This window comes from Arvicanthis niloticus, chromosome 2 (assembly GCF_011762505.2).
Source record: "Arvicanthis niloticus isolate mArvNil1 chromosome 2, mArvNil1.pat.X, whole genome shotgun sequence".
NCBI classification, from domain to species: domain Eukaryota; kingdom Metazoa; phylum Chordata; class Mammalia; order Rodentia; family Muridae; genus Arvicanthis; species Arvicanthis niloticus.
Window position 1 is genome coordinate 93,765,918 of NC_047659.1, and position 20,657 is coordinate 93,786,574.

Sequence of the window (20,657 nt, forward strand, 5' to 3'; positions counted from 1 at the left end):
GAGGTTCTCCAGAAGGTCTGATGCTCAAATCAGTGCCCAGTGTGTGGTTTTTCCCATTTCTCAGGCCTCAGAGGTCCAGGATGGAGATGTGGAGATGGAAATGGTACCTCATCGGCATCCCCATGACCCACTAGACAAACTTTTGCTTTGTGTTCACACAAGCTTATGCTCTGTTGGCCTAGAAGTCTTGATTCCAGAAGTGGGGATGCTTTGGCCAGGAGGAACTGAAGACATCCCACTGAACTGGAAGCTAAGATTACTCTCTAGCCACTTTGGAAGCAACACTAGAGTTAAGAGGGATAGTTGACCCAGACCAAAGGGAAATTGGACTCTTTCCCCACAATGGAGGTAAGGAAGATCATATCAAATGCAAGACATCTGCACTGTGATTAAAGCCAACAGGAAACTACAGCTCAACCCAGGAAGGATGATACATAACCTCGACCCTTCAAGAGTGAGGGCATCGGTCACTCCTCTAGGTAAAGGACCAAGACTGCCTGAGGTGCTTGCTGAGGGTGGAGGGACTAGAGAATGGGTACAGAAGATAGTTATAGCTCCAGCTAAGGCGACAAGATCTGTTATAGAAATGAGGACTGTTATTCCCATGAATGTTTCTGTCCCAATTTTGTTCAGAATATGTTTGAGTAGATAGATGCACAGAATAAGCAAATATCTGTATTTTCATCCCTTTTCTGTTCCTTTACCCAGTAATGTAATGACTGAGATGATATCAGTAATTAAATGTTCTTAAATTTATATTGTAGTTAAGCCATAGAACACTAAAAGACTGTATTCCTCCAGGGGCCTTCCAGTTATTCTGAGGGAAAAACGATGCATTTTCACCGGTAATGAGATAACTATACAATATTAGGCTTAACTAAGAAACGTGTTTTCAAGCAGCCCCTCCCCTAGAGTGGGTGGCACTTTTCAATGGTAACCACCTACATAAAAGGAAGGCTTGCCGGGAAACTGCTGTTTGCTTGCCTGCCTCCACTTCCTGCTGGTGAGAGTACTAATCCTTGTTGCAGCTGTCCATCCCCACTGACATCAGACTCCAGTTTCTCCAGGATCCAGTGTGCACTGAAGATCAGTAGCTCTCCAGGAGTCTCCAGGAACCAGATTTGGAAGTGCTGAGGCATCTGGCTTTTGTTACCTGAGCAGCTCTCAGGTTCCAGCCATTGTGGGACTGGGCTGTGCGGACCCACCCAGCATACTGTAAGTCACTGGTGGAAGCCATCTCTTAGATACACACTCTATCGGTTCTGTTCCTTAGAGAACCCTACCTAAAGCAGTCTGTTGATATCTCTCTTTCCCCCAGCAATACTGGGCTTCCTCAGCTATCATCTTCTCTCTCGCTCCTTTCCTCATAGCTCAGCGGGGCCTGCTCTAGGAAAAAGATAAAGAAGATTGCTCTATGACCCTTAATTTGAGGGACTAAATAGGTTATATTTCAACCCAGGTTCTGGGGCCCTGGGAGGCCCACCGATTGATCCCAGTTCCTCCCTGACCTTTATCTCTTGTCTGTCATAGTGCCTCTTTTTCCATAATCATTTACAACAAGAAATCAAGTTCTTCTCTTTGTTATTTATTATATTAATCTGTTCCCAATCTTTCTACTTCTTATTCTTAATGGAAGCATCAGACTTTTTAGAGAGGTTAATTTTGCGTTTTCTGAGAGGGTCTGGCTTTAAAACTTCTCCTTTGCCACACATGACCGAATGACAAATTAGCCAGCCTTAGCCTTCAGTTTGTTTTTCAGCAGGGGATAACAGGAGATGGAGAAACCAGAGGGAAGAAAGTCTGTTTCCCAGGCCACAGCGGAGAATGGCATGGAGAACCCAGGGCTGGAACTCATGGTAATTCAGGACGATGGGCTGCTGTGTGGCTCCGGTTGCCCTTCTCAGTCTCTTGATCCCCTGGCAGGGCTGCATGGCTGATCTCACGTTTACCTGTACTTATAGGAAGTTGGAAATCTCCAGCAAGGCAAAATACTGGAGGAAGTGACACAGGGACACAGCCTGGAAGATGGCTTGGGGCATTCCTCTCTCTGGAGGTAAGGGTGTTTTAGAGTTCAGCTCAGTTAGCAACCAAGAACCTGAGGGGGAGGGGGCAGGGAAGAGAAGTGGCTGAGAAGCTGCTCATCCTCAGGTTGCTGAACTCACAGACAGGACCAGGATCACTACATGTTACTACGTAAATATGTGTGTGTGCGTATTTTATAGAATTAACTGCATGTAAGCCCATGACGTAGACAAGCCCATCAGTACCTGCAGGGATAATATTAAAAAAAGAACAGCAACGGCAATAATAATAACAGTAAATGGCTAACATTTATCAAGCACTACTATGTGTAATTATCTATGATGAACAATAGAGTTTGTAAATTTTTGTAATCACAACATTCCATCGTTTGGTGAGAAGTTTAACAGTCAATAAGGTAAATTCTGTGGTCAGTCTGCTTGGAGCCATAGCTGAACTCTGCCCAGGAATGTCCTGTTTTTTTTTTTTTTTTTTTTTTTTTTTTTTTTGGCTTGGTTTTGGGTCTTTGTCTTTCTCTTCTTTTTCTTTCTTCAGTTTGCTTTTTGATAGAATGTTACTGCCTAGTCACAGTTGGCCTGGTACTCACTTTATAAACTAGGGTGCCCTTGGGTTTACAGACATGCTCTCGCCTCAAACTCCTGAGGGCTGGGATTATATTCGTGCTGTTAAATACATGAGTGGAATTTCATGCTGGCATAGTGATACACACCTGTCCACTCTACCTTGAAGGCTGATACAGGAAGATGAGTTCTGGGAAGTATAGTAAGATGCTCTTTCACCCACCTAAAGTTATTTTTTCCTCTTTAAGCATAGTTTAGACATGAATGTTAGAGCTATTTTTTACTTACCTACCAAGGGCTGATCCGAAACCTCCACCACCACACACGGCAGGAGTGGTGACCTTAAGCACTTCTCTTGTTCCTCAGTTATTCAAATAGCACCAAAAAATTTTCCTTGCAAAAGAAATAAACACAAGGGCCCAGCCTGAAATGGGCATGGGCCATAGTCATGAGACAGAACAGCTTCCCTTGGAAAACTCTACTGCCTGTCAGAACAAATGCAGCCTCCAACTTGAAGAGAGAAGAGTTCTGGAGGAGGAAGCTGAGGGTAGGTTGGAAAACCCATTGTATAGGTTCTTCATGTCTGCCTGCCCATCTACTTATTTATGTATCTATATATCTATATATCTATGTATCTATGTGTCTATCTATGTATGTATGTATCTCATATCTATTATGTATGTATTTATGTGTATAATCTATTGATGTATCTATCATCTATTTATCCATGTATCTATAGACCTATCTATATATCAATCATCTATCTATCTATCTATCTATCTATCTATCTATCTATCTATCATCTGTCTGTCTGTCTGTCTGTCTGTCTGTCTGTCTGTCTTATTCTGACACTCAGGCTGGCCTCAAAACTCTTCTTGGCTCAGCTGGGCATATAGTTGTGACTGTGATGATTCCCCACACCTAGCTTCGTGTTTGGTTTTGTTTTGTTTTAGACTTTTGGCATTGCTTCTCCATAGCATGGTAAAGATCAGATACCAGCTATCTGAGGGCTGTATCAAGCAAGGAGGTGGATGTTTTGTAGAGGAAAATTCTCTCCCAGACAACACAACTACTGAGACTCAGTAGTGGCTATGTTCTGATTTAGGTCCTTTATCACTGTATTTGGACTGAGAACCTTTAGAACTATCTATCCCCAGCTTCTCCAGCTCCTCATAGCTATCACCTCTGATTTAAACATGGTGGCGTTCCCTGATAGACTCTGGCTCAGTCCTTTCTTAGTTTTACACACTGGTTATTAGCCTGTGTTTGTGTGTGAGACGCAGTTGCCATTCTCCTTTGGATGGCTTTGTAAATTTCTTACGCAACAGTATCATCCAGCTCTTCAGTTCAAAACCAGTTGTGTAAAAAGAAATAATTATTCTAGCTAGCACATATAAAAGATACACAATCCATGTATTTTATTTACCAGCTAGCTGTAATCCTAGATTGGGCAGACTTTGGAGCTATTTTAACTTATATCCCAGCCATATGTCTTTGTTACTTGCTGTTTCTCTTGGCCATGTGTTCATGGTCCATCTCTTCTCATGGCAGCCTCTTGGGAAGGAAGAAGAAAGAGGGAAGAAGGTGTCATGGGGTAGATGGGTTGTGAGCACATGGCCCTGAGGGCTGTCCAGTTGGAGTAGGAGCAGCCCAGGGAGAACATGGCAAGTGATATCTTGAGGTCATTGACAAGGAAGCAGACAAAATAGCACAGAGGGCTGAGAGCTGCCACGCTCTAATGATTTAAGGCTTATTATAACTCTGAAGGGTTGTTTCTTTTATTTGAGAACTAAAGGATCTAAGGTGGGTTAGAAACCCCCCACCCCCTAAATTTAGCACAACACAGTTGTGTACATGACTTTGGCTATGGGAACTCGTACATCAGATAATGGGTTTGTGGTTAGGAGACAACGGACAAAATCTCTTGCCTGTGACTTATTTTTACAATATCAGAGCATGTCCTCTCTTGTTTTGTAGCAGCTTATCTGACTGGTATTTAATTGGGTATAAAATAAGACATTCAACTTTTTGAAAGATTCTGGACATCTGTGCTGGGCAATCCTCACCATTTTCTTACACCATCAGTTGTTTCTGAGTTGACTCCTTCAGCTCCTGCTTTTATTTCTTTCTTCAACTCAGAGTAGTAAAGATACAGCCAGGGCCACACTGTCTGCATTCACTGGAGCTGGATTGTCTGAAAGATGCCTCAAGTTTTCTACTGTTAGAAATTATTCAGCTTGAGCTGAATGAATTAACAGCTAAATCAAGGGCTCCAGATTCTGGCTGTTACACAGGCCTCTGTCTCCTTGAGTTAGGAGAGTTTCTACGTCTTGTAAATAGTTTTACTGAGAAAGCTCATGGGCATCTTTGCCGTTGGATGTGGTGACCACTAAAGTCATGCTTAGCTAGAGCTTCCAACCATGCTCGCCCATTTGTCTTCCACCTACCACGTGGGGATGGAGGCAGAAAGCCTGTGAGAAGGTTGTCTTTAGTCAATATCCGGAAAGCCTCCATACAAATATTTGGAGGTACAGGCAAAGTGTCAGTGTTCACTCACCTAGCAGTTAAACTTCTCAATTCAATTTCTAGGTATAGCACTGATACGAGTGCTCAAACTGTACCGTTATGTAGGACAAGAGCTTGGTACTGGTAGCAAGATGTTGGACCAGGCAAGATACAGAACTCATGGACACTTGTGTATGTGTATCTATGACTACTTGACTAATTTAAAAGGTTGAAATGCTTTTCTCTTTTCATTTTGGAACATTTCTCATGTATAGTCCATCATCTTTTTTTTTTCTTTTTAATACTGAGTTCTAACTTGGTATTCTAGGATTCCATTGTTCATGGGTTTTGCAAATATTTAGGTGATTTCTGAAGTTCTTATTGAACCTCCCAGGAAATGGTGGTGGTGAAACCCTAAGCCTGTGCATTTACTCTTAGACTCATGTATATCCCTTCCTCTTTTGCAGTGGCTTTGCTCAACAAGTATTTAATTGGGCATAGTTTTAAGCCAGCTTCATCTTGTGAATTAGGAAACAGGTAGCATATTTAAACTAGAATAACCAGAAAAGAATTTACTCATAAAGAGACCACTATGTGCAAATAAAGTATAATGACAGATGTTTGAAAATAGCATAATAAACTCCAATGCTAACCTAAAAGAGAATTAAGAAAAAAACAAAAAAAGCTGCTGGAGAGATGGCTCAGTGGTTAAGTACATGCACTGCTCTTTCAGAGGTCCCATGCTCAGCACCTAGAGGCCACAGCCAGTGGATTACAACTTCCTGTGATCCTAGCTCCACGAGTTCTGGCAGCTTCCTCTGGCCTCTGCATGCACAATTCTCGCCTCCACAAATACACACATAACAGCAACAAACAAAGACGGATATTTGAAAATGTTGTAAAGTGGAGCTGAGCCATGGGAAGGATGGTACCAGATCTAAGGTTTGGAACAGTGAACACAGTGTATTCCTAGACCAGAAGGATATAGTGCAAGAGAACCCGGTAGTCTAGTCAGATCAGAATCTCTCACTGGTTAGGTGTGAGCTCTCTGTATTGTGATCTCTTGTGAGGTTCCATTGGCAGAAACTCACTAGATGAGCCAAAGGGTTTGGAGTCCAGTGATATGTTCTCACAGATTGAACTCTCAGGACCTAAGCAGGGTGGAGTGAGGACCTGGAGCAGCAAATTAAAGACCTGGAACTCATGGATATTCTAGAGTCAAAAGTGAGAGCGTTGCTTTGTGTACTTCGTGAATGATGTTCAGATTGTAAGAGCAATCGCTTCTAGGGTTATTAGAGGATCACTGCTGTCAGGTACTGACACTGTAAACTTTCTGTTGCATTCCACTAAGCAGAGAAGGTGCAGAGGCCTTGAGATCCCAAACATCCTACTGAGGTGATGGGCTTAGACCACCCAAGGTCTTGGATCACCAATCCAAGGGTGATAAGGATAGTTTCCCTCGCTCTCTTACTTCCCTGCATCTGAGAATGTACACTCTGTTGAGGCAAGCCAGGGTTAGACTTCCTGCAGAAGATAAGGGGAGAGAGGTGAGACTGAAGAAGGAAGGATATGGGGGCTATGGTTATAACAGGTTCAGCCCTAAGTTAAGTGGTATAGGCACCAATAGAGATGGGACCCAAAACTGTTTGTACCAAGACCCCAGACTGTTTAGCAGCTGGTCCCATCTGCAGCTAAACACCATACCTTATACCACCATAGTCAGACAGGTCACTTCTAGCTGGGTTCTAGCTGGGTTCACTTTCTTTGGAGCTTCCAAGAATGTGGGCATGGGATCATTTTGCACACGTGGCTGCAGTATGCTAAGGACACTTAGGATGGCAAAGACAGATGATGGGGTTAGGTAAGGTGCAGCCTGGGACGATGATGATGATGATGGAGAGTTTAGGTTCAGAAGCCAGGCTACTCAGAGACAAGCTCTCCTCCTGACAATCTCTGTGACCTTGGGAAAGTTACTTGGCTCCCTGGCTTTCAGGTTGCAATAGCAACCACCTCCAGGGTTATTAGAGAATCAATGTTGTTAGTATTTGCGAGTCCTTTGAGCCCAAACACATAGGAAAGACTATACAAAGCAATCTTACTGAGCATCTTCACTCAGGCCTGTCAACCTAGAGTTTGGTGTTGTTTTCTGTCTTATCTGCCAATGTATGAACAACTACTCAAAGTACTAGCTTTGTGTGGTTGTAGGGCGCTGTGATAGAATAGCCTCTAAGAAGGACAGGAGGACAGTGGAAGCTGAGCAATGCCTGTCCTTAGGAGAAACACAGATCACTGTCCACTTCTGTGGTAGTAAATCACCAATGACGTAGCTACTCTAGACCGAGTCAGCCTTTCTGACCTGACGCACAGGCGAAAAGTTTGAGCTAGCCTTTGGGGGCCTTGTTGGAGTAATGTCGAACATCTTCATCTGATTAATTTTCTTTATTAAGAACAAACTTTGCCTGGTCTATCAAGTTCAAAGAATTGCACAAACAGGATGAAGTAATGCTCACATTCTAATTTTGGCTTCTCATCAGGAGGATTCTTCAGCCTTTCACCAAGGCGAGAAGTTTCTTTGAAAGACATGCTGGTTTATTCAAAAAGATCCTGCTTGGTCTCTTGTGTTTAGGTGAGATCATGAGAATTCATGGAGGGGGAAACACGAGCAATTTTACAACTGTCAGCTTGTGTCAAGATTATTGCTGGGTGAAAACCAGTAGTACTCATAAATAAGCCAGAAGGCTATTTGAGGTACAGATCCTAACTGCCTGTAGGTAAATATAATTTATTGCCTCATACCCAGAAGGATAAGTGAAATTCAAAGATAAGCCACAGTTCAAAACCACACTATTTGACAGGTTTGAAATTTTTTTTTAAAACATTGAAGAAGAGATGTCTGATTTTCAAAGAGACTGGCAGTGGATGTGGATCACATCTAAGGGAGAGTGCAAGGGCAGCAGCTGAACAAGAAGGGGGTGAGACTTCCCCAGGAGCAGAGAGGACTGGCATGGTGACTCCCACTCTTCACCTTCTCTTCACAGCTTACGCTGCCTACTTCCTGGCAGCTTGCATCCTGAACTTCCAGAGGGCGCTGGCCTTGTTTGTCATCACCTGTCTTGTGATCTTCATCCTGGCTTGCCACTTTCTGAAAAAATTCTTTGCTAAAAAATTAATAAGATGCTTGAAGCCCTTGAAAAACACCCGCCTGAGACTTTGGGTAAAGTGGTAAGTGTGTTGATCAGTTTTTGCTGCTGTTCACAAAATACGTAAGAACAACACAAAGGCTGTCCTGGCTCCCAGTTTCACAGGCTTAGTGTATGGTCTGTATGGTCGCTTAGCCCCATCAGTGTTGGCTGGTGATAGGGCAGAATATCTGGTGGAAAGTGAACAGGGGAAGCAAAGCTGTTCACATCATGGAGGCCAGGAGGCAAGGACATCAGTAGGGCAAGGGACCTCGCACAGGGTGCAATCTACAAGGGCGTGTTCCAGTGACTGACTTCCACCAGTTGGATCTCACCGTCTATAGCTCCACCACCTCCTAACAGCCCTTTTAATTGTGAATATGTCAGTAGATTAACTCACTGAGGAGGTCAAAACTCTCTTTTTGTCTCCTTTTTTCTCCCCCTTTCCCCCTCATCCATTTCTTTTCTTTATCATAAGACAAGGTCTCTTGTCTAGGCTGGTCTCAGAACCAAGGATGTAGCGAAAGATGACTTTGGACTTCTGATCCTCCTGCCTCCACCTCTTGAGTGCCAGGATTACACATGCACTACCACACTCAGTTCATGGATTGCTGGGGGCTGAACCCAAGGCCTTATGCATCCCAGGCAAGCCTTTACCTAGGCAAGAGATGGCTGAGTATCAAAGCCATCTCTTTACTATCTTCCTTTGACAGTTCCTGAGTGGGCTCTAGGCTCTTACCTATCCAAAGACAAAATGTAGAGAACACATAGCAGCAACAGGCCTTTGAGCTCCAGTCAAGTTTCTGATAGCCTTGGGTCAGCACTGTTGGTGCAGATGGGACTCCATATCAGGGAGGAGTTTCAGTCCCAAATCCCAAGAGTCCATGACAGACGTGAGAACACCCATGCTTCTCCTCAGTGGAGTGGTCAGAGCAGATGCTTGCACTTACATCCAGCTATTAGCCAGGTTGTCTCTCCTGCCCTGTGATTTAGCCCTTTCCCCTCTGGTCCTCCAGAGCCCCTCTACCTGCTTTCGTCTTTACAGCCCCTTAGAGCAGTGGCTATCAACCTTTCTAATGCTGTGAGCTTTTAATGTAATTCCTCATGCTGTGGTAACCCCAACCAGAAAATGGTTTCATTGCTATCCTAATTGTAATTTTGCCACCGTTATGTATTGTTATGTACTATTATCATAATATAAATATCTGATATGTATGATATCTGATATACGACCCTCTAAAGGGGTCTTGACCCACAGGTTGAGAGACACTCTCAGAGTCTAGGAGCACACTTGCTCATAAGCATAAGTGAACTATCTTTTCCAATTTTATGTGCATGAGCATTTTGTCTGCATGTATGTGTGTGTGTGTGTGCCAAATGCATGGCTGGGGACCACTGTGTTCAGAAGAGGGCATCAGATCCCTTGGGACTGGAGTTACAGATGGTTGGTGAGCCACCATGTGTGTGCTGGGAATTGATCCTGAGTCTGCCATTAGAAGAAGTGTTCTCAGCTGCTCAGCCACTTCTCCAATCCCAATCTTAAATTCACATTTCTCCTACCTCTGCTTCTTAAGGTTTGCAGCACATGACTGGCTCTTATTTGTTTTGGTAGGCTAGAGACTGGACCCAGGGGCTTGTATATTCTAGGCAGATGCTCTGCGGAGTTATATCCTCAGCCTCTAGTCTATGTAGTAAAGGCTGTAAGTCCATAGATGATGTATTTGATTCCAACCTTTGGAGTGGTTAAAAAAGGAGTAGCAATCCATAAGGGACCGGCTCATTATTTTCTTCTGTTCTCGATATTTTTATTAGTCACTGGAAGCATGGATGACTCTGCACATCACATTTTATTAATATGTCTATATGAGAAATGAGAAGTTATGTGGTTTGTATTCTCAGATTAGATACTTCTTTATGTAAATTGGGGCAGGGAGGAGAAGAAACTAGGGAGCTACCAGATGATTCTCATGGTCCATTTCTGTCTAATGAGAAATAAGCTTCTGCATTATCTCACTGAGCCTCCGACTAAGGGGGGTCTCTGCTGCTCACCACCTGAGTCGGTGACAGAGCTTTGTCATTCCTCCTCCAGGGTGTTCATGGGAGCTTCTGTTGTTGGCCTTATCCTATGGCTGGCTCTCGACACAGCTCAAAGGCCAGAGCAGCTAATCTCCTTCGCAGGGATCTGTATGTTCATCCTTATCCTCTTTGCCTGCTCCAAACATCACAGTGCGGTGAGTTTGGGGTATTTAGGTTGGGCATAGAACACACAGCAAGGGCTATGCAGAAATTATAAAGTGCCCATGTCAGGTACTCGTGATAAAGGCAGAGCTAAGCAATATCTCCCGGAATCTTCCTTTGACAGGTTTATTCCTTGCGAAGTTTGAAAGCTTTTAGAGACCTTTGGCCTGTTAATTGTTATGGTGGTATATATGAATCTAGTCAGCATTAAAGAAAAATAAAATGAAATACAAAGAAAGAAAGAAAGAAAGAAAGAAAGAAAGAAAGCAGAGTATGGCAGAGAATCAGATGGCATTATGCAGGAGTGATGTTTGCAGAAGTTGTGTCTTTTCTATAATGTAACTTATTTTAAAACTCAGTACGAACATACTTGCCTGTGCACAATATCACCATCTTTTTCCTTACCCGTTTCCCTGTTCCCTGTGCTATTTTTGTGGTAGGACTCCATGGCCGAGGGCAACTTGGGGAGGGAAGGGTTTTATTTGTCTTATGCTTTCCTCATCACTGTTCATCATCGAAGGAAGTCAGAACAGGAACTCAAACAGGGTGGGATGTGTGGAGGCAGGAGCTGATGCAGATGCAGTGGAGGGGTGCTGCTTACTGCCTTGTTCCACATGGCTTGCTCAGCGTGTTTTCTTATAGAACTCAGGACCACCAGCCTAGGGGTGGCACCACTCAAAATGGCCTGGGCCCTCCATCATCAATCACTAATTAAGAATGCTATACAGTCTTGTTTCCAGCCCAATCTTATGGAGGTATTTCTCAACTGAGGTTTCTTCCCCTTAGATAACTAGTTTGTGTCAAGTTGACATAAAACTAGCCAGCACAGCTTGTTACCCAGACTGTTAACACCCTCACTTAGCACCACTCCCAGCACATGGTAGAATTAGGCAATGGCTGAGCGAAGTTTGTAACTCATGCTGGAATATTTTCTTTTTGGTCTCAGGTGTGCTGGAGGACAGTGTTTTGGGGCCTTGGCCTCCAGTTCGTCTTTGGGATTTTGGTCATCAGAACTGAACCTGGATTTAATGCATTTCAATGGCTGGGAGATCAGATCCAGGTACAGGGAATTGGATGTCGGAGTTTTCTTCCCCAGGAACCCCAAAGAATGTAGATTTGAGGGAAGCAGGAGGCTTTGGAACTACGCCTTAATGATGGTGTGGCAGAATCTGGTCGGGTAAAGAGAGAAAGTAATGGGGTTCAGATAAGAATACAGAATTCAGTTGGGTAAAGAGAAATGGGATTCAGGTAGCATACAGAATCTGGTTGGGTATAGAGAGAGAGAGAGAGAGAGAGAGAGAGAGAGAGAGAGAGAGAGAGAGAGAGAGAGAAAGGGGGTTCATGTGAGAATCTAGGTGAAGAGAAGTGATTTGCTAAGTCTGTCATTTCATGACCAACTTTTGGGACATGGCCCACAGGTGGTCACGCCTGAGTCAGATCCCATCTTCCTCTGTATCCCGCCTGTCCTAATTCTTGTCCCTTTTCTTCCCACTTCAGATTTTCCTGGCTTATACTGTGGAAGGATCCAGTTTTGTTTTTGGTGATACACTGGTCCAAAGTGTTTTTGCTTTCCAGGTAATACCTGTTTTGTGGGCAGGAATGGCAGTGTCAGTGAAGGGCAGGGAAGTAGAGCCAGGGATGATGTGACTGTTCCCAAGACCTGGCAGCCTTTGCCAACTTGATCCTGGAGTTGGGATCTACTCTTTCCCCATGATCCTTACCATCATGAAGTTGGTTTAAAGGCAGGTGTAGGAAGAGGCTCAGGAAGTATCCTGTGTTTAATACTGATAGGCTGATAGTCTGCAGTACATTTTGAGTTTATTCCTAAACTACACTGCATCTGATACCCAGAATCTTATATCTGGGCATTCCCAGAACTCTGTTTAGAGGCCTGCAAGAGCTAGCTCATGTCATACGCAGCCCACGCAGGATAATCTCTCATATGCTGCCTCTGTTCTTGTTGCAGTCTCTGCCAATCATTATTTTCTTTGGATGCGTGATGTCTATTCTCTACTACCTGGGCCTTGTGCAGTGGGTGATTCAGAAGGTAAGGCATTTGGGTTCCACGAAAGGCCCTTCAGCTTGAGTCTGTCAGGGGAATGAATGAGTTCATACTTAGGTTGGGGGAGAAAGTTCATACATGGGATGTGGAGAATCAGAACCAAATTGAAAAGGCAAGCTCTCTGAAGTGTCCTGGTATCAAATGATTCCCCAGGCTGGAGATAGGCGGAAGGCAGAATATGGTAAAAAGCTCTTTCATACTGGGTTGAATTTGCTTGTTCTAGAAGCCCCAAGGCCTGAGGTCTGCCTAATATGTTTGTAATTTGTTCTGTTACTCTGGACCACACTATCTCTCCAGGTCTCAGTTTCTTTACCACTAAATGGAATAGCAGGGAGGGGTTTTGCTGGACACTATCCAAGACTCCTGCTAATGTCGAAGATTTATGTGTCTGGATTCTTGTAGATTGCCTGGTTCCTGCAAATCACCATGGGTACCACTGCTGCAGAGACTCTGGCTGTGGCAGGAAACATCTTTGTGGGGATGGTACGTACCCTGGAGCCTTCTGTTTTTCTCATCTCTCAAGAACCGAGAACTTAGCAGAGAACAAATTTAGAAAGAGGATTTTCCCTCCCCCTTCCCTCCCCACCTCCTTCCTTCCTGTTTTTCTAAGACAGGGTCTCATGTAGCCCAGGTTGACCTCATACTCACTAAGTAGTTGAGGTCGACCTTGAATTCCTCTTCTTCCTGCCTCCACCTCCCAAGTGGTGAGCGTATATGCATATGTCACCATGCAGCTTGAAAGGCTCGTTTTTTTCTTATGAAAAGTAGACAGATGAAGACTGTGGGTCAGTCAGTCCTTATGAAAGACTCCTCAGAGGGTTAAGGAGAACTTAGTTCATTGCTTTAACCCTTGATACCTAATGCACAGTCTGGACACACTATCTAGAAGGATGTCCTTAGCCACTGGTCCAGCTTCTCACACGGTTAGATAGGTGAATGTCCTGGTCTAAGCCTTATCCTCTCAGGAGCTAGGAAGGATGGCTGAGCTACCTCGGGTTTCTTGCTGTGATTCCCTGTGATTTTCCAAGGTTTCTGAGGAGGTAATGACCTGTCTTGCTCAGGACTAACAGAGTTCTTTCTATAGCATCTTTCTCAGAGCATCCATCTGTGTGGAATGAGAGCAAGTATTTGTGTGGAATAGGTGTCTTTCCCTTTTGCTGCAATCAAGTACTTTGAAATAAAAAGCATATTAAGAGAGAAAGGCCTTAAATCTTTGTTTCTAAGAACTGGGCAGCCGGGCGGTGGTGGCGCACGCCTTTAATCCCAGCGCTTAGGAGGCAGAGGCAGACAGATTTCTGAGTTCGAGGCCAGCCTGGTCTACAGAGTGATTTCTAGGACAGCCAGGGCTACACAGAGAAACCCTGTCTTGAAAAACCAAAAAAAGAACTGGGCAATTCCAGGCAAGTCCACACCTCAGAAGCTGCCCCTCCACCTGGCCTGAGGCAAGGACAATGGGTCAACAGCAGTTTCTAGACTTTCTTCCTCAGTAACAGTCTCTAGATCTCCCCAGCAAGTTTTCAACCCCCACATCCTAGTAATGAAATGAAGATTAACCAAGAGGTCACCTACCCTGGAATTCCCTTATGTGCTTTAAATCAGGCCTGCAAGTTCACTTGCTTGTCTATCTTGATAATGGGAGACTCCAGCATGCTGGACTTCTGCAGAATAAAACACTCTGTTTATGAGAGAGAGAGAGAAGAGCGAGACAGCGAGAGAGAGAGAGAGAGAGAGAGAGAGAGAGAGAGAGAGAGAGGAGAGAGAGAAGAGAGAGAGAGAGAGAGAGAGAGAGAGAGAGAGAGAGAGAGAGAGAGAGAGAGGCTTTATTTTGCTTCACAGTTTGAGAGTACAGCCATCCTGTTTGGAGGAGCTTGGTGACAGGAGCTTAAGGCAGCTGAATAATGAATGATGCTTGTCCCCAGTGTCCAGGACCCAAGCCTAGGGAATGGTCCTACTCACTTTTAGAGTTGGTCTTTCTGCTTTAAATAATCTCTCACAGGTTGACCTATCAAGATAACCCCTCACAGGCATTCCTAGAGTCATTTTTTAGGAGAGTCTATCATAATTATTGATAATCAACATTAACCTTTCTAGTGTTAAATCTATGCTATTGACTGGTCAAATCAACATTAGGGACAATAGTTTTTCAAGTGAATAAGAAGTCAACATTGGGGTCTTTTTCTCCCAAAGTCTTGGGTTGTTTATCTGATTTTGATCTGTTTTCAGAGTACTTCTGGATTCTTTTATCATGACCTAACATTTTGCTAAAATTATCTATAATCAGTTGAATTTTTCCAGCTAGACCCTAGTCATCTAAGATCAGGAACCTTGCATTAATGCTCTACTAAGCTGATACATCCTTTTGCTGACACTCATTAAAGGATAAATGACCTCCTAGATTAAGGCTAGGTAATTTCCTCCTTGAATCTTCCTAATTAATAAAAAGCTACAAACATTTCATTAAAAAATTGCATTATATCCATTTAATGACTCTGTGTGTGTGTGTGTGTGTGTGTGTGTGTGTGTGTGTGTGTGTGTGCGTATGTGTAAGTACTCATGTATCATGGCTCTCATGTGTTAGTCAGATGACAACTTGTGGATGTCAGTTGCGTATGTGGACTCTCTCTCTCTCTCTGTGTGTGTGTGTGCATATGTGTAAGTACTCATGTATCATGGCTCTCATGTGTTAGTCAGATGACAACTTGTGGATGTCAGTTGCGTATGTGTAAGTACTCATGTTTCATGGCTCTCATGTGTTGGTCAGATGACAACGTGTGGATGTCAGTTTCTTCCTTTTATTTACCATGTGGGTTCTAGATAATGCTCTCAGGTCTTCAGGCTGAACTTTCTTGCTGGCTTGACATTATTTTCTTATTATTTCATGAAGTATTAGCTTAGATAAGCTATTTTCGGTTCCTTTAATGTATGTTTTGTTGATATGTAGTGTGTGGTCAGCAAGTGGACTGTACCTTATAATTTACTCACTAACTGCATGGATTTAGACATGGCAAACAAAGTACATGAACACCAGTCATCTACAGTATTCTATAACATGATACAGGAACACATGAAAACAGGCCAGCAAGGAGACCGTTGGGCAGGTTTTTTGTCCACCAGCTGGAAGAGCGTGTATCTGATGGGTCTATTTTCTGCCTGGGCTAAGTAAGCACTTCGACATGAGGAGTAATAACCTGTTGGCATGTGACTATTTTTTTCCTTGTTTTTAGACAGAGGCACCTCTTCTCATCCGTCCCTACCTTGCAGACATGACCATGTCTGAAATCCATGCAGTGATGACTGGAGGCTTTGCTACCATAGCAGGCACGGTGTTGGGAGCCTTCATATCCTTTGGGGTGAGGCTAAGTCAACATAATCGATCCTGGTGCACCCAAGTTGAGCCCTACAGTGGTGCTAACCCCCATCTGTCTTTACAGATTGATGCATCGTCCTTGATCTCTGCCTCAGTGATGGCTGCCCCTTGTGCACTTGCCTTGTCCAAACTGGTATATCCAGAAGTAGAAGAGTCCAAGTTCAAGAGCAAGGAGGGAGTGAAGCTGCCTCGAGGGTGAGCTGGGGACAGGTCAGGAGATGGTAAGGTGTGCTACCTACAGAAGCCCAGTGTGCTAGAGACTTCCAGTTTCCCCAAAGGAAGAAGGTCTGTCACTCCATGTCCCCCTTTGCTATCTCTGCTTCCAGCTAATCATTTTCAATTCTGTGTTGTCTGAATTTAATCTTCCCACCTGGCATTGGTGCCTTTTACAAGTATTCCATGTCCTTGGCATCAGACTTTCATGGCAATAGCATTGAATCACTTCAGAGTAATCTCCACTATTATAATTACTAAGGAGTCCCGTCACCCCTCACAATGGCTGGCTACCCACTTCTTCCACTTTAGGGTCAGAGGAGCTCTCTGAGGAGCTGAGACTACTGTAGGTAGCATATTCTTTCTCTATGCCCAATAACCACAGGGAAGAGAGGAATATCCTAGAAGCTGCGAGCAATGGAGCCACAGATGCCATAGGCCTTGTTGCTAACGTGGCAGCCAACCTGATTGCCTTTCTGGCTGTATTGGCCTTCGTCAATGCTACCCTCTCCTGGCTGGGGGAAATGGTGGATATCCATGGACTCACTTTCCAGGTAAAATCTTATCTGTGTTGGGCATGTTTTCCTGACCCTCAGTAAGCTGAAAGCCTGAGGAGGAGAAGGAGGTGGAAGAAGGAGAGGAGGCTAAGTGTCTGGAGCGGCTCCTGGCACCTGACCTTTGTTGTCTACTCTTCTTTTCCCTTCTTATCTGTCCCTTAGGTCATCTGCTCCTATGTCCTAAGGCCCATGGTTTTCATGATGGGTGTACAGTGGGCAGACTGCCCACTGGTGGCTGAGATAGTGGGAGTCAAATTCTTCATAAATGAATTTGTGGCCTATCAACAACTGTCTCAGTTCAAGAACAAACGTCTCTCTGGAGTAGAAGAGTGGATCAATGGCGAGAAACAGTGGATTTCTGTAAGCAACAATCCAGCAAATTACAGAGTCAGAGGTTTGGGCCAGGCTTATCTGAGGGAAGGCACAGTGTGCCACACAAACATTGCAGGCCCACAAGTATTTCTCAGTGCCCCAGCCTAAGAAGAAGACAAGCAGAAGCATGTGTGTCAGGACCCAAGCTTCTGCTCCAGGTCTCTGTTATTTCTCTCCTGCATCCTGACCCAACTTTGATCTCTAAGATAATTGTTGCTTCTTTACATTGGGACAGTCCAAGGAACATACCTTCTCCTGGATGTCCCGAAGTCCCTTTATTTCCACTTTCCAACTACTTTGAAACAATCTTTCCTCTCTCTTTGCATCTCTGGGTCATTTTCTCTGTATCTTTAGTAAGAACCCTGCTGGGCAAGGAGTCTTACAGTATTACCATATCATGACAGCAGTTGTAACTTGGGCCAGTTATTTTTTGAGCAACTTTTGTGCATTCCTTAGAACACTGTAAGACAAATTGGTGTGCCCTGGAACTTCTAACACAGTTCTTAGACACACCAGAACTAAATTTATCTACTTGTTTCCCCTCCTAGGTGAAAGCTGAAATCATTGCAACATTTTCCCTCTGTGGATTTGCCAATCTTAGTTCCATAGGAATCACACTGGGAGGCTTGAGTGAGTTATTCAATCCCCCCAGGTCCTCTACACGCCAGGCAGATCCAGCCTCTGCTCACTGCAAAGCTGAGGTTACATAGAGAAGCTGGAATGAAGTGGACCTCTCAGGCCACATGTAACTCAGAGTTAATGCAGTCAGGCTGACTATGATATATCCTTTACAACCAGTGCTTTATCTGCCTGTTCTCCTTTCTGACAAGGCAGAAAATGGTTTTATTTTTAGTTTCCTTATAAGGAAACAGTTATGAAAATTATATTTGTCTCTTGCCGTTAAACTGCCAAAAGAACTTTCTGAAATTAACCTACCCAACAATTTTTTTCTTTTATAAGAGTGATATTTGCACAGGAATTTAAAACAGGCAGCAGAAGATAAAGCAGATAAATGGGGGTCAGTGAGCATCATACCTTGCTGGGCAAAAGTTGAGAGTCCTGGAGTACAGAGGAGTAGTTAGTACTTGAAGTAGAGGTATTCAGGGTGCTGACTGTGAGTGATGGTTGCTGGAATACCAGGAGAGAGAGGTGGTCCTGGAGGGTGGTGTGTGTGTGGTGTGTGTGTGTGTGTGTGTGTGTGTGTGTGTAGTGTATGTGGTGTGTGGTGAGTGTGGTGTGTATGGTGTGGTGAGTGTGGTATATGTGTGTGGTGTGGTGAGTGTGAGTGTGTGTGTGGTGAGTGTGTGTGGTGAGTGTGTTTGTGTGGTGAGTATATGTGTGATGAGTGTGTTTGTGTGGTGAGTATATGTGTGGTAAGTGTGTGTGGTGAGTGTGTGTGGTGTGTGAGTGTGATGTGTGTGGTGAGTGTGTGTGTTGTGTGAATGTGATGTGTGTGGTGAGTGTGTGTGTGTGTGTGTGAGTGTGTGTGTGTGAGTGTGTGTGTGTGTGAGTGAGTGAGTGTGTGTGTGTGTTTATCAGAATCCCAAGCTGAGCACTTGGAAGAGACAAGTTAGAAATGGGTCTAAGAAGCAATAGAATATGAAAAGAATGTGTTAAAAATGCCATCTATGGTAATCATATTCTGGGGTAGTTTAACTAAATTTATGTCACTGATAGCTGATTAAGCAGTTTAAAGGTGAAATAATTTCTTTTGGTTTATCTTTTTCCTCTCTGTTAAACTCTCATCCATATTGCTCTATGTCTGCCACTTGGTAGCTGTGACACTGGGCTGGAATGAGATGGATGCTGTCCTCTCTAGTCCTTTGGCTTAAAATGGCACATGTGATTCCAGTCTGGACTTAACAGTGTAGGTCTCAGCTGGCCAACACAGGCATCTGTGCCTGCTTGAGCAGCTCAGAGCCCTGCTTGATTCAGATTTATCTTGAATGGATTCCAGAGCCACTGAGGTGAGGGTCAGATTATAATCCTTGATCTAGGAGAAGTCTGAGTTATATATCAAGACTAATGTATGTATACACCTCTTAAGGAAGCTTTAGCAGGCTTAGGTGGTTGGTCAAAGAACACTAAGTCATCTGACCTGATATTGTTTTACATTCTTCTAATGGGGACTCATGGGCTACACCTTCTTACTGTGTGAGGAAGACATCAATTGCTTTCTTTTGTTGCCTACAGCATCCATGATACCTCAACGGAAGAGTGACTTGTGCAAGATTGTGGTCAGGGCCCTCTTTACAGGTGCCTGTGTTTCCTTTATCAGTGCCTGTATGGCAGGTAGGTGCCTAAGCGTCGTCCCTGCCAGAGGTCACAGGATCTCTCTTAGATTGTTTATTTAGCTCACCCTCCACCCCTAATCTACAGTGTTACCAACTCCCAACCAAGCAATACAGAACCTTGGGGGTCCATGTGTCAGACCTTCCTTCTTAAAGTAATTTTTATCTCCATGCAGGAATCCTCTATGTTCCCAGAGGTGCTGAAACTGACTGTGTCTCATTCTTAAACACAAATTTCACCAACAGAACCTATGAGACATATGTGTGCTGCAGAGAGCTTTTCCAGAGGTAGGCAAACACCAGGGTTCCTGCTCCCTTCTAGCATATCCTCTTACAGGAAGGGAACTTCTGGATGTTGGGGCATGGAGGTCTTGAGGACAGGGACGCTGAAGGTGTGTGTGTATGAGACACAACATGGATGCTGGTGATGGACATAGTCTGGACTCTTTTCTCTCAGTAGGCATTATCTTCAGTATTAGTCCTACTGTGTATGGCAGATTCTGTTTATTGGTGGTGTATAGTGGAAGGGAAAGAAGTTTGGTCTGTTAGTTAAGAAGTTTCTGTGTTTATTGTGACTTGAAATATAAGTAGTAGACAGGTGATGATTTTACAATCGTCTTAAAACTCAGATTTTTTTTCCAGATGGAAATAAAAGCAGATCAAGAGAAGACAGATTTTTAAATTTAAAAATTTAAAATTTAAATCGAGCTCAGATAGTGTGAAGGTGACCGACCTTGTTTACTATATTCTAGAATAAGAAAGGAACCTATCACCGAGCCCAAGGGACTAGTTTTGGGACACATAAAAGGAAGGAGTGAGGAAGTAGAATATTTGATATTGTCAAAGCCAAAGGTGTGTGCTGGTAGTTAGTGGCCTGCAGGTGAGTGAGGAGAGCTCTAGGAAGCAAGGCTGAACCGTTAGAGAAAAGCTTTGTCTGAAAGCCTTGAGAAATCCAATTTTGACCTGCAGGATTCTGGACACCAGCACAGTTAGCTGTGCCTTACAGAAGGACATTTGCTAACAAGGAGCGTGAACACATTGCTGATACAGGGACACCAGACAAGGGAGAATCGATAGGACTGACCCTCACTGGATAGGAGAAAGGCCCAGTGTGAGGAGGAGAAAGAACTGTCTTTTCTGACTTGGGTCAGTGTGTCCATCACAAGGAGGAACAAGAAATAGGAGTAGAGGAGAAAGGTGTGGCCTCTTCCGGTTCTGGATATGTTAGTTTGGAGGTACTTGTGTGAACACCATATAAAGCCACTCAATCAAC

At 44.0% G+C, this 20,657-nt stretch overlaps 1 protein-coding gene and 1 long non-coding RNA gene across 7 annotated transcripts in view; one reads left to right on the forward strand and one right to left on the reverse strand.

The window, feature by feature from the left end:
- Positions 1-20,657, forward strand: part of Slc28a2 (solute carrier family 28 member 2) — a 22,530-nt gene continuing 1,873 nt past the window's right edge. The window contains exons 1-18 of one of the 4 annotated variants that reach the window (XM_076929646.1): positions 1-479; positions 1,029-1,215; positions 1,760-1,856; positions 1,962-2,053; positions 7,640-7,731; positions 8,144-8,327; positions 10,374-10,515; positions 11,469-11,582; positions 12,020-12,097; positions 12,489-12,569; positions 12,987-13,067; positions 15,809-15,934; positions 16,016-16,146; positions 16,550-16,718; positions 16,884-17,081; positions 17,642-17,723; positions 19,287-19,385; positions 19,561-19,672. In XM_076929646.1, the coding sequence (XP_076785761.1) occupies positions 1,776-1,856; positions 1,962-2,053; positions 7,640-7,731; positions 8,144-8,327; positions 10,374-10,515; positions 11,469-11,582; positions 12,020-12,097; positions 12,489-12,569; positions 12,987-13,067; positions 15,809-15,934; positions 16,016-16,146; positions 16,550-16,718; positions 16,884-17,081; positions 17,642-17,723; positions 19,287-19,385; positions 19,561-19,672 (1,862 nt within the window). In that variant the 5' untranslated portion in view covers positions 1-479; positions 1,029-1,215; positions 1,760-1,775. Of the gene's footprint in view, positions 480-965; positions 1,216-1,759; positions 1,857-1,961; positions 2,054-7,639; positions 7,732-8,143; positions 8,328-10,373; positions 10,516-11,468; positions 11,583-12,019; positions 12,098-12,488; positions 12,570-12,986; positions 13,068-15,808; positions 15,935-16,015; positions 16,147-16,549; positions 16,719-16,883; positions 17,082-17,641; positions 17,724-19,286; positions 19,386-19,560; positions 19,673-20,657 lie in introns of those variants that run through there. The other 3 variants (XM_076929645.1, XM_034495769.2, XM_076929647.1) reach the window with 3 other exon arrangements.
- LOC143441410 (uncharacterized) overlaps positions 8,121-20,657 on the reverse strand; it is a 24,811-nt gene continuing 12,274 nt past the window's right edge. For 2 of the 3 annotated variants that reach the window (XR_013108778.1, XR_013108776.1), the window contains 2 exons: positions 14,154-14,259; positions 8,122-8,263 (listed from right to left, as the gene is read on the reverse strand). This is a non-coding gene — a long non-coding RNA (uncharacterized LOC143441410). Of the gene's footprint in view, positions 8,264-13,232; positions 13,339-14,153; positions 14,260-20,657 lie in introns of all 3 variants that reach the window. The other variant, XR_013108777.1, reaches the window with a different exon arrangement.